General features: G+C 41.5%; 1 protein-coding gene across 1 annotated transcript; it reads right to left on the reverse strand.

Moving 5' to 3' along the window:
* Positions 1-647: 647 nt before the first annotated feature.
* LOC123252332 (guanine nucleotide exchange factor VAV2-like) lies at positions 648-15,987 on the reverse strand. The gene is made up of 4 exons (XM_044681693.1): positions 15,792-15,987; positions 14,512-14,618; positions 3,578-3,782; positions 648-2,644 (listed from the first exon to the last, which is right to left on the reverse strand). Exons 1-4 carry the CDS (start codon positions 15,985-15,987, stop codon positions 648-650), a joined length of 2,505 nt encoding a protein of 834 aa, XP_044537628.1.
* Positions 15,988-16,830: the final 843 nt, after the last annotated feature.

Raw genomic sequence — 16,830 nt, forward strand, 5'->3', positions numbered from 1 at the left:
TGAATACAGGGAAAGTAGACATTTTTATACATTCAAACCAATTAATCAAATAAAACTAATTAATCAAAAGGAAACAGTACAACATTAAATAATCTGATTTCTAATTAGATGAAAGATTAGGGGCTTAACAAGTTCTGAGGGGGAGAGGGAACAGGAATAATTCCCTAAATTCAGGAAAAGAGATGTACCAATACTCCCCAAGTATTTGTAAATAATCAAAGGACCATGGAAATAATGACTGAAGGATAAATATGGGGCTGTTTTTTAAATAAGACATGGATTGTTTGAAAAGAACTATTATGAGAAAACTTTGCCTGAAACTTAGGTTCTGAGTGTCTTAATGGTCAACAAGACCTAGGTCCTTGGTAAAAGGACTCTAAATAGCAGAAAGAGGTGGTCCACTTTCCCAGCCATGCAGGGCTAGTTTCAAGCAATACAATAAGGTTTCCTCTCAATTGCCAAACTAAATAATCTTCTCACAGGACAGAACTTGGCCTAAGCCCATAACTGAATAAAAGGTGAACTAAACTACTTCCACAATTGAGTCAGTGTGGTTCCCTCAGTTCTTAAAATGAACCACGTGCTATAGTAATCCCCTCCATTTTCTTAGATTATTCTTCCAACTGCAAACCCTCCTCCCCTCCACATTAACTTGAGGGAGACTGAAGAGTCCTTCCACTGGCCTCTTCCTTACACAAGCACTGGACATCACCAAACCTATTGTGCATCCTCACCACACTGCCCTCTTGCAATGGGAGCTCTGACAAGTCACTGGCTGCAAACTTATTGATGGCCATGCTCATGCCAATGACACGGGGATTGTACACTAGAGACCAGGTAGAGGCTTTTGAGCCTGAATATAATGGAAATTTGTATGGGTATTCCAATGTGGTGTCCAGGTCTTCAAAACCCTCTTTAAGTGAGTGGCTTTGGTAGTATTCTACCAACTCCAATAGGCTTTCAAACATCTTAGATTCTGTGATGTAAATTGAGTTGGCTTTCTTCATCACCTTAATGTGTTTCACTTCATACTTGAACTTTATGCTTAAGGAAAATGGCTCAGCTTCCTCAGGTCTTTCTCTGATCAAGTATGTCCCACTTTTAAGAGATTTCAACACTTTTTCAGCCTCTTCTCGCTCCATATTACCTGCAAACCAACGGTATCTTGTACAGTCTATTTCTCCAGATAGGGTCCTGCTGCTTGGAGGCTGGCTCTCCTCAGACCAGGGCTTCACAGATGAACTAGGAAAATAACCTGACTTCTTGGTTTGCATTAACCTTCCTTCCCACCACTGAGAGTCAGGGGGACCTCTAAGAAGTTCAATCACATCACCTGCTTGGAATGTTAACCCTGACTTGCCAGGTGGAGATGGAATACCATGGTAACTCTGCATTGCCACCAACTTAGGAAGCACTCTCACACCTAGTATGTTCAGGTTCTTAGGAGAAGTAATCTTGCAAGGTGGAATCACTTCTAAGCATTCCTTATGTGCTCCCACCCCACATTTAGTGCAAAGATAGCCTTGATAGAAAGTCCCCTTTAAGAACATCTTACATGCTTCACAGTTGATTGTCTTGTCGAATGTGTTCATCTGGAAGTTGTGATGGTTTGCATTGGCCTTCTCTGGTTTAATGTTGGACATTGCCATTTCAAACTGCTCCATCCATTTTCTTTTCATGTCTTCAGTCTTGCAGAAAAACTGGAAGCCCTGCTTTCCTTGCAGGTGAATTAAGGAGAACCCATAAAACCACTTCCTAGTGTTCTTATTATTCACTGCATCATCTGTCATCTTGTAAAAGAGCAGATCAAGGATCTCTTGGAGCTTGTACTTAGTGCCTTTTATCTTACAGACAAGCACCACTTTATCAAACAAAAATAAATGCCTATCCTGTTTGGTATGGTTTCTGGAGATGCATTGGACTTTCAATTTCCCATGAATCTTTGGCTTCCCAAATTCTTCCAGTTTCACTTGCAAGTTTTCTATGGAATTCTGAAATTCACTGATTTTCTTCAAGGTTTCTTTGTCCCTTTTGACTTCATTTATGTGCATTGCCAAGTCCTGCATGGCCTCCAGTGCTTGCTGGAGCTGCTGTCTCTCCTGAGGGTCTGCAGAGTGCTTGAGGAGTTCCTTCAGAAGGAGATGATACTTCAGAATCCGTTGCATTGGCACAACTAGCAGATCTTCTAATGCAAAATGCCCGTAATGGACCTTCAAGCTGCACTCCTTTACTTTTTGCCTGAAATCTTCTCGACTGACAAGAAGATGACTCAGAGTCTTCTGGGCATACTCCATGTTGCTGCAGTATTCCCCATAGACCAGTAGCTTTTCTTTGAATTCTAGAAAGACTTTAGCCAGCCTGTTCCCTCCAGCCATCACTGATACATCAATGGCCCTTAGAAAGCTCTCCTGCACTTTAATTAGCTCCTCCAGGTTAATAAAGATAGCTGTCCTTTCCAGAGGGCTCAGCAACAGCTTCAGAGGATTCATGTAATTCTTTTCTATGTCTTTAAGAGTCTTGCAGTATTTGGCTTCTGTTAAATGAATCTCTTGTAAGCAGAGATTTCTTTTCTCTTCTTCTGTCATTCCCTTTTTCAAAGTCTGTTGGTCTTTCAATGCAACTATATAATCATAGATATGTTCACCTTCATCATCATATGTGACATAGTCATAGATATGTTCACCTTCATCATCATATGTGACATAGTCATAGATATGCTCACCTTCATCTTCATATGGGATACAGTCATAAATATGCTCACCTTCATCTTCATGTGGGACACAGATACGCTGTTGGTCTTTCAATGCAGCCATATCTTCATAGATAACCTCACCTTCATCTTCACCTGGGACACTGTCACAGACACGCTTTGGGGCTTTTAATGCAGCCATAGCCTCATAGATATGCTCACCTCCATCTTCACATGTGACACAGTCACAGATATGCTTTTGGTCTTTCAATGCAGCCATATCCTCATAGATAACCTCACCTTGGACATTGTCACAGACACGCTTTGGGGCTTTCAATGCGGCCATAGCCTCATAGATATGCTCACCTCCATCTTCACATGTGACACAGTCACAGATATGCTTTTGGTCTTTCAATGCAGCCATATCCTCATAGATAACCTCACCTTGGACATTGTCACAGACACGCTTTGGGGCTTTCAATGCGGCCATAGCCTCATAGATATGCTCACCTCCATCTTCACATGTGACACAGTCACAGATATGCTTTTGGTCTTTCAATGCAGCCATATCCTCATAGATAACCTCACCTTGGACATTGTCACAGACACGCTTTGGGGCTTTCAATGCGGCCATAGCCTCATAGATATGCTCACCTCCATCTTCACATGTGACACAGTCACAGATATGCTTTTGGTCTTTCAATGCAGCCATATCTTCATAGATATCCTCACCTTCATCTTCACCTGGGACAATGTCACAGACACGCTTTTGGACTTTTAATGCAGCCATAGCCTCATAGATATGCTCACCTCCATCTTCACATGTGACACAGCCACAGATATTCTTTTGGTCTTTGAATGCAGCCATATGCTCACAGATACCCTCACCTTCATCTTCAGATGGGATACATTCATAGATATGCTCCTCCAGACCATGTTCATCAGTCAACTCTTGGGAGTTCAGATATACGTAATGTTCATTATCTGTGGGCTCTTCTGAGAGGGAGTGTTCTAAGGAGTTCATCTGAAAGACTCTTCTGCACTCAGGACAAGGATGGAGGCGGTCAACTTCTCCCAAGCTCCAGATCAGGCACTGTTGGCAAAAGCTTTGACCACAGGCCAAGGTCACTATTTGGTTGAAGTGCTTCATGCACACAGGGTAGGTGAGCTTTACCTCGAGGAGGTTTTTTGGTAAATTAACCACAGATATGTTTCTGAGTAGGATAATGGGTCTTCAGGGCTTCTCTGCTTGAGTTTATTTACCTCCCAAGATCCTCTGGCCACTTTCAGCTTCTCACCTCTGAAAGAGAAATATAATTTTCTTAAGATTGAGAAGAGGAAAAGACAATAGCAAATATGACAATGCAATAACTGTTGTGAGCCACTCAGAGAAACAGGGCCTTTAATAGATACTTTTTATCTGGATCCCATCAAAGTCAATGCAGCTGGCAAGGCCCTATTCATTTGGCCTGAAAAGTTTGGGTCATTTCGTGGATGGGTTATCAAAAAAAAACCTAATTTATTCCTTCTTCTATTTTCAGCATCTTGGTTTAGGTAGTTCACCACTCCCTTCCAACCACAAAGTGCCATGTCCAAGGTCTCCCGCAAGTCGTGAATCAGTGAAAAAAAGGAGGCATTTGCCTTATCCTTGGACATTCCAAAAATTCAACCTCTCTTAAGAATTTCAAAAATTCTACCTAAATATGAAGATTGAAATTGTTCGGTATAATAAGCATTTAATGGACATTTAGCAATAGTTAATATTAATTTTTGACCCATTTTAAGATATGAGTTTTAAACTCCAAGTTATCTTAGTACTATATCTAGAATATGGTTTTATTCTAAATATATATAGATGTACAATTAATGGCCTCTCAGATATCAGCACAGGAACAACTTAGAGAAAGAAACATAGTAGTCAACTGCATTTTATATTTTGGGCTTGGAGGTCTAGAAAATCTTGAATCTCTCCCAAGTCCAATTTCAAGCTAGGTAATCAACCATCAACTCAGTGCAAAAAATAAATAAATAAATAAATGACATTTTGTAACTAAATCTGGGATTAGAAATGACATTTTAAAAAATGTTATATCTTTCATATAATCTGAATCAAAGTACTCCTATCCTTAGGTAACCTAAAACACTTTAAAGATTCTCTCTGTTTTATCAACTCTTTTTCATTGAGCTATGTAAGGGTTAAATTTAATGGTTGGACAATAATTTTATGAAATTATGTTGTTGCTGATATTTATTATATGTTGAGTCAGAAATTTATTTACAAATAGAGAGGGAATAATAAAGAAGAGAAACATGAGGGGGATAGCAACCTAAAAGCTCTCAACCAGGAATGCTGGTGGTGAGTAAATATGGGGCCTCCTCCTCCAAGATGGTTGCTAGTGTCTTAGGAAACTAGGAAAGTAGTCAACCTTTCACTCACCCAATGTATTAGTCCAGCAGTCAGAGTCTAAGTTGAAGCCAAGTTCCAAGTCCACAATCCAAGCCACAGACCCCAGCAAGCTCCCTGGAAGGCTCTCCCAGTTAGAAGGCTAACTCTAGAAGACTATCTCCAGAAGAGAACCTCTTCAGACAATCTTCTCCAAGACCATCTCCCAGACTCAATTCAGGGCTTGCTTTTATGGTGATTCCTTGTCTCTATCTCCCTTCAGAGGGGCCAATCACAGGGCATAATCACAGTGCCCAGAGGGTTCACAGTTTTTGAGGGTGTGAACTCTAAAAGTTAGTTTCTGAGGGTGTGAACTCTCTCGTGAATTCTTAAAAGAAAACGTTTCTCACTGGGTCAGAAAAAAGCATGGAGCTCTCCAAGGACCTTGCTGGCTTCTCACCTAGTACTAGGTAGAGGGTGTGAATTCACTAAGTGGTTTGCCAGCTCTTCCACCTAGTTCAAGTTTATGTTGATTTAGTCAAAATAGGCAAAAGGGAACAAAGAATTCCTTTTTTCACATCTAGTATTTCCATACTCCTCCATCTTGGGGAAAAATAACCTTCATGGCTTTTCTTGAATAGAAGTTACTGACTGAAATTCATAAAAAATACTTCAGAGGTGAAAGACTTACCTTTACTGCCACAGATCTGGGTTTCCTCAGTGCCTATAACTCCAAAACCAAGCTTCCAAGAATAAAGCTGTGACCTTAGATGGATTTTCTGATTGGCCATGCCCTTTTATATCTATTATTTATATTTATATTTGTATATTTTACATCTATTTTTATATAATATTATAATATGGTCTATTATGAAGACCCCTTGTCCCTCTAGGACAGTTCCTTATTTCACCATGTCCCCCTTAGGGTGACACCCAATATGTGTAGCTGAAGAGTCCTGTATTTTTTAAGACAGCCCCCTGTGAACCATCTGTGGCCTCTAGTTTCCAGAATGTTGAGGACCCTGGGGTGGGGGAGATTCAGAATTTCTAAGGGTTGGCCCAGAGTTAGCTTAGATACTTTTTCTGCCATGAGAACTGTGGCTGAAACAACTCCCAAGCCTGATGACCACCCTTGGCTGACTGAATCTAATTGTTTGGAGAAGTAAGCTACTAGGTGAAGGTCAGGTCCCAGGTGCTAAAACCCTTAGGGCAAAATGCTTTCTTTCATCCACAAACAAGAGGTTGCCTGACTTTTAGCACTCAGCTGAGCACTGGGGCAAGTCTCCTCCAAATTAGAACATCTTCCAAATCCAGAGGCCCAAACTCTGGGGCTGATGGGAAAGAGAGTGAAAGACGTCCCACAAAGATGTCACTCCAAAAATGAGAAGTTTCAGGAAAGCCAAGCACATTGGGCACCAAATGTTATGGGAAGTTTGAGGTGAACCCTCTAGGTTCAGTAAAAGTGACCTTTGCAAGAATGGAAGACTCCAAAGCTTCGCTTAAAAATAAAAAGAGAAATTTATTAATTTAGAAGGTAATATTGAATCTGGCCAGGAGGACAGTATAGATGGGAAGATGCCTTCCATCTATGCTTATCTTATAGGAATAAGGACAGAAATGGAGACCTGAGCAGGAACAGGGGCTGGTGGTGCCTAGGAAATGGGAACTACGGGAGAAGGGGCTGGACAAGGGGGTGGTGGCAGGACAGACTCCAATGGGTCCCAAGTCCTCTGCACTTCCCCTCCTGATTCAGAATCCTTCCCTTTCTCTCCCTCCCTTTCTATCACCCTCCCTGTCTTTTCTCTGGCTACCACTACTGCTTTATTCTCTTCTGCCTTTTTCCTTAACACCAAAATTTCTTCCTCAGTGCTAGACTTTCTCCTACTGATGTACAAATATAAACTCTCACAAACTGATTCTTCTTCTGACTCTAATCTTGGCCAATATATCTGGTTTCAGCTGTCCACTTCTAATCTAATCCATTTAGTACAACAGTAGTGAATAAAAACCTTTTGATCGAAAGCTAAAAAATGGGAAGACTTATTCTAAGCTTTTAATTTAGATCCAATTGGGCTGTCCCAAGGGATAGGCTTGGGTCCTCTCCTTTTTGGCTCATAGCCTGCTGTTTCTTCTCCTCTATTACATACTGTATCAATCCTATGTTTCATCTCCAGTTTTAAACTCTAGTCTTCAATCATCAGCAAAAGTTAGAATTCTACAACTACCAACAAATTTCCCTGATTCACTCAGCCCTGTGAATCAGACCCTGGGTCACTCATTATCCCAGGCTCAAGTTTCGCTCACCCTCAGCCTCTTGAGGTATCTTGTCAACTAGCACACTAGTCCCTTTAAACCTTTAAACCTTTAAAGCTTCAGCTAGGTAGGGCTCCTCAGTCAGGGCTCTGCCCTACAGCACTAGCTGCTCAATCTAGACTCCTAAAACAAGATCTTTTGCCAGCTCCTTTTTCCCTGATTCACACTCACTCTCCTGCCTGAGATGCTGCATCTTGTGAATCAGTCCCTAGTTTGTCCATTCTCAGACTCAGGCCTGAGATATTTTAAAAACTAGCATACTAGTCACTTAGTCACTAGCTCACTAGCCAGGGTTATCTTGTAACTAGTTAGGGCCCAAATTACACACAAATTGTAGTACTCTCCATTCTCTAACTGAAGTCATGGCACCATCTAGATGGAGTAGAAATTGAGGGGACCTTGGAAATCTCAAAGTTCACCCTCTTTAACCACTTTTTAAAAAATATATTAACGGGAAAATTAAGCATTTAAAACATAACATTTTATTGAGAGAGATATTGGGGAAGGGGCTCTGTTTCAAGTCTTTAAACCAAGACAAATTCCCCAAAATCAATTTCCTGAGGTCTCCATGACTCCACGAGGTGTGTTTTTATTCCTTGTCCTCTAGTAGAGGAGGAGGAAGAGAATGGAATTGTAATCGTATGGAGTAGAAATTGAGAGGACCGTGGGAATTTCAAAGTTCACCCTCTTTGACCACTTATTTAAAAAATGTGACCAAAGAAATGAATCGTTTTAAAATGTAATTCTTTATTAAGAGAGAGAGAGATTGTAGGTGGGGGGAGAGGGAGGCTCAAGGCATTGACCCAAGACAAATGCCCAAAAATTCACAGAAAAATCCCTTACTTGTTGGAGAATCCTGATCTCCAACAATCAAGTCTCTCAGAAGGGATTATAACATTTTTACAACAGTTGAAGACAGAGTGTTGTAGCAAGCAAACTTCTCTCTCCACTATGGCTTTTATTTAACTTCATCTCCTTGTGACCTGGAGGTCAGATACCACTCAGTAAATGCAGGTATAGACAGCCTCAGATAAAGGAAGTTAAAGAGTTAATGGGTGAAGAAAAGAGTTTATAAACTGAGCCCGGCAGTAAATTGAGGTCTTTGGTGTGGAGGAGCAGATTGGACGTGTATTGGAGTGTAGGGAGGAGTCCCCATGAAGGTGATCTACAGATTAGAAAGCCAAGTCTCTCTCTACCTCTCCTATTTTTCCCTCTCTTTACTACCACCACCACCACTACTACTTTTGATTTAATAAAGTTATTAAGCTACAACCGGCCTCAAAATTTTAAACATTACAATGTTGACCTGCTTTACCATGGCTTTACAATGAACACATTCAAGCTAATTAACATCTTCAAGAAATTGGAGAATAGCTTCACAGTGGATACATCCAAGCAAATCAGTATTTTAAGAAATGATCAGGAGGTTGGAGACAAATACAAGGTGAGGAATAATTCATTGGGACTGGATTATCTTGGAGGGGCTGATAGGAGGATCAGTCAAGTCTTTGGACTTGACCTCCTGGAAGAAGCCTCAGAAATCCAAATACGGAGAAGATAAAAAGGTACTTAAGATTTGCTCAGGGGTACTTCAGGATCTAAGACCAACCATCAGCCTGGGACTCCTGGCCAGGGCAATCCTCAGACAGACTCACTTAAAGCTGTAAAGCTTCTGTAAGGATGTGTGTGTGAAACACCAGCTTTTAGAAATTAATAACTAGAGAAAAATACTCTAATTTCTCACTCCACACATAATGACATATGAAATATTCCTGCCTGAAAGCTTTTCTACACCAAGATCTATTCCAGATACTCCTTAAAGAGCTCCAAACTTAATAGAGATCTGGCCTGATCTGTGTATTGTAAATGATAATTCATTTCAAAACATTTTTACTCTGCAGTCGGTATGGAGTTAAGAAGTCCATAATTCTAAGCCAACACCGATTGAACAAAGAAGTCATTTCAGGAAAAAAAAAAACATCCCACAAAATGAGAATTCAATAGGAGTTGGTCAAAATACTGGGTCAAGACTTTTTTTCATTGCATATAGAAATATAGTTGCATTTTCACTACCTACTGCTCAAAGTGGTTATTAGACTCAAAGGAGAAAATGTATCCAAACTGGTTTTTCAGTGTAAAATTAAATTATTGTTACCTTTTGCTATCCACCTTCAAAGACTGAACTGTTGGAATCAGAATGCAGATCAAAGTGTTCTATTTTTCACTTTAGGTTATTTGTGTTTTCACTTGGGGGTTTTGGTATTCATATGAATTTTTTTTCTCACAACAGTGATGGGCAAACAGATTGGGGGGGGGGGAGCCTGAAAAGTTCTATCCAGCCACATGACATTATTCCTAATCTAATGAATACAATGAGTAGGATGCAATACAATGAAACTTCGAAAGAGTTGCCTCAGAAACAGACTGACAGAAGAGCATTTCCTTTCCTTTGGCCCCCTCTTTAAAAAGTTTCCCCATCACTGTCTCACAACAATGGCTAATATGGAAATATGTTTTGCATTGTCATACATGTATAACCCAGATCAAATTGCTTAACATTTCTGGCTGTTTGGGAGATAAAGAAAGGGAGGGGGGACAATTTGGATTTTATAATTTTAGAAAAAGGGTCTTTAAAATTGTTATTACATGTAATTAGGGAAATAAAATATTTTGTAAAAAAGATTGTTATTTTTACAGCAATTCTTGAACAATAAATTTGATGACTTTTGTCAACATGGAATGTAGAAGCCCCCAAACTTGTAGCCTAATAAGATTCAATGACCTGGGGCAGCTGGGTAGCTCAGTGGATTGAGAGCCAGGTCTAGAGACAGGAGGTCCTAGGTTCAAATCCGGCCTCAGACACTTCCCAGCTGTGTGACCCTGGGCAAGTCACTTGACCCCCATTGCTCACCCTTACCACTCTTCCACCTATAAGTCAATACACAGAAGTTAAGGGTTTAAAAAAAAAAAGATTCAATGACCCCCAGTTTAGTTAGCTTAAATGTGAAAAGCCCCTAGTTTGACCTTGTCAAATGAGAGTTTCTCCCAGAGGAGAAAGTCCAGCCTCAGGGTCAGAGATTAACAATATACTTTAAGGTACTTTAGGTGTATGTGGGGGGAGAACTAATCCTACCAGGTGTTAAATATCTCTTTTTGTCCCAAAGGTTTCTCCCCGTAGGCCAAAGTCTTTTACCTAGATAGCTCAGCCTTTGGGTGCATCTTTCCCTTTTGTGTACATTGTAAAGCATCAGCCTCTCATTGTTTTGTTATTCCCGTCTGGGACTCCTCATTTTCTTTGTTTCTATTGTAAAGCCAAATCAACCATCCCCCTCAGTCCTCCCATTCCCCAGAAAAATATTTAAGCTCCCCACTTTAATGGCTCTATGGAGTTGTCATCTAGCTCAGTGGTACTCCCAGGAGTTTGGTGACTGGAGCTACTAGAGTCTGGGAAATTTTTGTGAGGATGTAGTGCACATCTCTTGGAGGAGGCCCACATTTTAGCAATAAACTCCTTTCTTTAATTAGTTTTTCTTACTATTCAATAGTTCTGTGTTTTTTTCCCCTCAGTTAACACCTTTCATAAAGACATGATATCATCATTCCTATTTCATTAAAAGTTGAAAATGAAAAATGATTCCTTTTGGCATTTATCTCTTGGGTCAGGAGCTATATGATGATCATGGCTAGGATATGAGTAAAGGGAGGTAGAGATTTGAGGCTCCAATGGATGCCCACTCTTATTTAGATATATGATGAAATAAAGTTAGAGTTAGCTTATTTCACCATAGAGTATTTGTGCTGTCGACATGGAATCTAGAGTTCCCAAACGTGTAGCTTAGTGAGGTATGATGAACCCCAAGTTTAGAAATAGTTTGTAGATTGGAAACCCCAAAAGCTTGTGCTTGTTCCCTGTTCCCCTGAGAATCCACCCTGGAGGGAATCTCAGGCTAGCAGTTGCAGACTGAATAATGGACCCCAGAGTAAATGCTAAATACCCTTTGGTCCTAGGTAGTCTTCCCCATTGTATCAAAGACCCTTCCCAGGAAGACTACCTGGGCAGGGACCATCCTTTAGTATCCATTGTGTAAGCAGTCCCTTTCCCCTACACCCTAGCCTCTGGCTATGATTCCTTTCCCAAGCTTGATTATAAATCCCATCCTTACCAGTACAATGTCAATCATCTCTCCCAGCCCCCAGATCTTCCCAAATGGTATATAAGTTCCCCAATTTCCTTTGTTCTGGGAGTGGTCATCTAGCTCGGTGGCACTCCCAGGGGGATCAGGGAGCAGAGCGAAGCAGTGTTCCTTTAGACTCTGCACAAGGCGCAGCTCTGCATAAGAGGCCAAGTAGCCCTCATCCCCCTTTCCCTTGATTAAAGAGTGATTTTATGACTATTTAATAGTTCTGCGTTTTTTCTAAGTTAACAGTGCATTGTAGAATCACTTTTTCAGGAAGGCCATGGAGAACATTGATACAGAAACCAGTTCAGTGTTATGAATGAACCCAGAATGTAGTCAGTAAAAACAGGTTTGCCTGGACTGTAGACCTGGGAATTCAAGGACAGTGGAGCAGCCTTTACCATTGAGCTTACCTTTGCCTTTGATGTCTCCCAGTAACCCTTCCAGTGCCCTTCTTCAATATGTTTGAAAAAAAGAAAGGATATCAAATGAAATATTAACAAAATATATTGAAGAAAGAAAAAGAATGTTCAAAAGAAGTAGAAAAATTAAGGCAGTTTTATTATTTCTTGATTAAATTTAATTTCCAAGATTATATAACAAGTTAATAAATAAGCATTTATTAAGCATTTCCTATATGCTCCATATTGTGCTAAGGGCTGAGGATACAAAAAAAAAGGCATTTAAAAATAATCCCAGTTGTGAAGAGGCAATATACGAAGAAATACGGATAAATTTTATACAAGATATATTAAGAAAATTCAATAGACAAAACTAGCATTAAGGGAGATTAGGAAAGGCTTCTTGTGTAACATGTGATTATAACTGGGACTTGAAGGGTGGGGAGTGATACAAAGAAGAAAAGGGGAGAAAACTTTAGGCATCCCAGATATCTAGTGAAAATGTGCTGGGTCAGGAGATGGAAAGATTTATTCTAAGAAGAGAAAGGAAGCCAGTGTCACTGGATCACAGATTATATAGGAGAGAAATGGGTGCTAGAAGGCTGGGAAAGTAGGAGGTAGCCAGATTGTGTGGAGGGGTTTAAATGTCAAAAAGAGAACTTGCTATTTGATCCTATTGATGATAAAGAGCTCATTATCTACATGCTGATAAATGTTAAACAATGGACTCTCCACAAGGAAAAAATGTACAAATAACCCATTTTTAATTTTTCAGAAAAATTTTTTCCATGGTTACATGATTCATGTTCTTGCTCTCTCTCCCTCCAGTCCCCAGTAACCAATGCACATTTTCACTGGTTTCTTCCTATGTCATGGATCCATATTATTTATAATTGTTCTAGGGTGGTCATTAAGAGTCTACATCCTAATTGGGTCCGCTTCAACCTATATACAAAGGTCATAATTGTTTCTCTGTTTATCTATTTAAAATCCCCTTAAAGGATATGATTGGGGATGTAGACTCTAAATGATCAGTCTATTGCAAAGATAAATAATATGGAAATAGGTCTAGATCAATGATACATGTAAAACTCAGTGGAATTGCATGTTGGCTATGGAAAGAGGGTGGGAGGAGTGGAGGGAAATAAGATGACTCATATAACCATGGAAAAATATTCTAAATAAATTTCAAAAAAAAAATCCACATAAAAATGAGACTGAAGATTGGACCCCTCCCTTATTTTATTCTACAAATGAAAAAAAGAGATCAATCCTGGAGATAGACCAATCCTAACTAGTATTACACTGATTTATGTATAGGTTTCATTTCCACCTAGATCCCTTGAAAACAACATCCAGCCTCACTGTCTTGCAGTTACCTTGAATGTAACAAGTATTTCAGATATAATGTGACCATGATGAAATGTGAATTTTTTTCCTTGCTTCCTCCAGCCCTGGTGCGATTTCAGTCCTGTTGATCTAATTCCAGAGCAGAACCCTGGTTCCTAATAATTGAATCAAGGAAATTAAGAGTTTAGTAGGTGTTAATCCAGAGAGGTGGATACCAGGAGGTTAAGAAAGCTATAAAAGGGAGCAATTTGGGAAGTTCAAAGTGAGAAACTGAATCTTGCTTGGAAAATTGACTGGAAGCTGAAGACAGTGAAGGAAACCTGCTAGATAAGTAGAGGTAAATTTATGGTGTCCATTTATGAATATCTCTTCTCATATATTATATGTTATAGGGGTGCAAATGGTGAACCCCTGGGTTCGGGAAGGAAATCATTCTCAAGAATGAGAGGACTCCATACTTAGCTTAAAAGTAAAAAGAAAGATGTATTAGTAAGATAGGATTAATGGCCAGCAAGACAGCATGAGTGGAGCAGCCATGGGAGGCTGCCCCCAATCCCTCAATCCTGGGGATTATATACTTTTACAATTGTGGGGACGTGATGCTGTCTCTTGATGAGGATGTGATTCTAGAGTGGTAAACACTCAGGTATTTGGTGGGGGAGAGGGGGTTGGTATGGATGTCTGAGATATGTTATGGAGGAGGTGTATTTCTTTATCTCAACTTAAAGGAATTCCAAGGACTATGGTCTTTGCCTAGGGAGTCACCAGGGCAGGAAGGGGGAAGGGAATTTCCCTGTTCACAGCCTGAGTTAAGGGGTACAGGGTCCCTGCCATCTCTGCACAATGCCCATGTCATCTCCCCCCTCTCCAAATATCTAAGGGACGAAGGTCTCAATCTTCTGTAGCTTCTTCAAAGCTGAGTATGGTTGTATAGCTGGCCCTGCCTACATTGGAGGGAGAGGTGTGTCAACTTTAGGCAAGGTCCAGAGATCTAGGCTGGGAGCAGCATCTTCCATGATGAGTGAGAGCTTTCATCCTAAAAGCAACTAGAGAAGTGATAATGTTAAAAAAAAAACAAAACTGCAGGGTTTAAATCTGGGGGTTTTCTGTCCAGCTGGCAAGATTAAAGAAACAGAAAGTGTAAGAAAAGGAGTAAGAGATTTAAGGGAACCAGGAGGAAAAGGGATGGGGGTCTACCCATTCCAGAGCGTCTTTAGGCTCGTTCTTCTGGCAGAAGAGGAATTTGAGGTCCTTCAGCAGCTCACAGGAATGAGTGACATCTGTTCCCCCTTCACCACCTGTTTCTGGGGGGAGGTTAAAGGGTTTAATATGAGAGGTATAAGTCCATGTATTCTGCCCCTCTAATTTTACTGCTATGGAAGTGGACAAAATTAGGTGATGGGGCCCATCCCATCGGGGTGCTAGCTGGTTTGATCTGCTCCAGGTTTTCAGGTATAAGAAATCTCCAGGTGTGGCTGGGTGGAGGGATTCCTCTTTCTCCTCCCTGGAGGGTTTGGGAAGGCTCTTGTTAGCATATTCCCTCCAGAGCTGGTGGATCTGCCCGAATTGTTTAGAAAACTGAACAAAACCGTGAATAATTTCTGTATCTACAAGAACATCAGAGGTTAGAAAGGGTTTCCCATACTGCAGTTCAAATGGGCTAGAAATCAAGAGGTCATCCACGTATTGTAAAATGGAGCTGTTAGTCAGTTTTAGAGCTCTAAAGTCTTTGTTCAGGGCAGCCCCAAAATAGTGCAGGCTGTCTCAGAGGTCCAGTGAAAGGGCACAACACCTGACTTGTTGGGGTCTGGGGTCTGAGGGGAAAACCCACTCAATGGCTAAAAGGATTCTACACTTTGGGTGTAGAGGTATGCAGGGGAAAACATCTTTCAAGTCAATCACAGAAAACCCCTGAGAGTTTCCTGGAATCTGAGTTAGGATTGTATATGGGCTAGGGACAATGGGGTGTGCAGAAATTATTGCTCCATTAATATGCCCAAGGTCTTGGACCGTAGGCCAAGTCCCATTGGGTTTTTGCACTGGCAGGAGGGGAGAGTTAAGGGGTAACTGAGTAGCTCTTTCTGGCATGCCTTGATCCCAAACAATAGAAGGTACTTTCTCCCAGATTTCTGATGAGATAGTGGGAGGTCTTGGCAAAGGAGTGTCTAGGGAACTTTGAGTTGAGATAAGGGAAAATTTAGAATTTAGTTTCTCCATTATGTCTCTTCCTAATAAAGGACATATTGAAGAAGGGATGGCTAGAAATGTATGTTGGGATAGTTTGTCCTCATGGGCACCGGCTAGGGTATCCCTACATCTAGGTATCTCCCCCTTCTCCCAATTACCTGACGCTGCAAAGGCAATGTAGGACCATTGTGTGAAGGAAGGGCAGGAAAAGTAGGTCCCGTTTTGAGAAACATAGTCCGTTTACCTTCCACCTCAAGATTAACCCTGGGTTCAGCCATTGTGATGGAAACCGGGAGCAAGCCGGCCCTCAGGCACCCCTTTTCTTCCACTCTTCAGGAGACTGGAAGATAGGAGGATGCCTCTTGGGTCGTCGGGGTCTCTGCCAGGAGGGACACTGACGTTTCCAGTGTCCCCATTGCCCACAGGCTGGGCACGGAGACGAGGGTGGTCTTTCCTTCGAAGGACACTCCCGTGACCCATGTCCATACCGTCTACAGGCATGGCAAGAGCCCCTCAGCTTCTGCCCACGGGTCAGGGTCAAAGAAGTGAGAGTGGCTACAAGCAGTTTCTCTCGGGTGTGTCCTTCCTCCATTCCCTGGTCCCTGTTGTGAAACACCTTCAAAGCAACATCTAGTAATTGCTTAGTTGGAGTCTGGGGTCCCAGATCAAGCTTTTGCATTTTCCGCCTGATGTCTGGGGCTGACTGTCCTATAAAATGGAGGCGTAAGATAGTTGCCCCCTCATCAGTGTCGGGGTCCACATTTGTATATTGTTTCATAGCTTCTACTAGTCTGGACAGGAAGAGAGCAGGATTCTCCTCTTTACCTTGAGTAACTGCCCTAAGTTTGCTCTAATGCACTCGCCTCCTAACGCCTCTCTCCATGGCTTGGAAAATGCAGTCTAACATTTGGTTTCTTTGCCTAGGGTGGCTCTCATTTCCATAATTCCATCCAGGGTCTTGTACGGGGACAGCAGCAGCGCCTGGGACCCCTGCCCATGTGCCACCAAGGGCTTTCTCATCTCCTACTGCTATGGCCAAGTCCCAGATTCTTTTCATCTGGGGTGCAACAAGTAGCAAGAATGATGTGCACGTCTGACCAAGACAGATCATACTGTAGGGTGAGGGATTTAAACCCTTCAATGAATCTGGTGTGGTTCTCAGAGTACCGACCCAACTTCTCCTTAATCTGGGCTAGATCTCTCATAGAGAAAGGAACCTGTCCCCGAGCCAAGCCCTCTGGATAGGGCACCTCTCTCATGGGGAGAAGATGAGCCCTCTCACCACAGCTCAGTGGGCTCCGGGTGTGGGGTGGGCTAGGCTGAGGAATG

Source organism: Gracilinanus agilis, chromosome 6 (assembly GCF_016433145.1).
Source record: "Gracilinanus agilis isolate LMUSP501 chromosome 6, AgileGrace, whole genome shotgun sequence".
Classification (NCBI taxonomy): Eukaryota; Metazoa; Chordata; class Mammalia; order Didelphimorphia; family Didelphidae; genus Gracilinanus; species Gracilinanus agilis.

What these genes read in the sequence shown, in the direction of transcription:
- LOC123252332 (XM_044681693.1), bottom strand. Translation starts at nt 15,987, where the DNA reads ATGGACATGGGTCACGGGAGTGTCCTTCGAAGGAAAGACCACCCTCGT. An exon ending in TGAGGGCCGGCTTGCTCCCG is followed by an intron (nt 14,619 to 15,791) that starts GTTTCCATCACA and finishes ACCTCCCCCCAG; the next exon opens with AAACAGGTGGTGAAGGGGGA. An exon ending in CTAAAGACGCTCTGGAATGG is followed by an intron (nt 3,783 to 14,511) that starts GTAGACCCCCAT and finishes TTTTGCCAACAG; the next exon opens with TGCCTGATCTGGAGCTTGGG.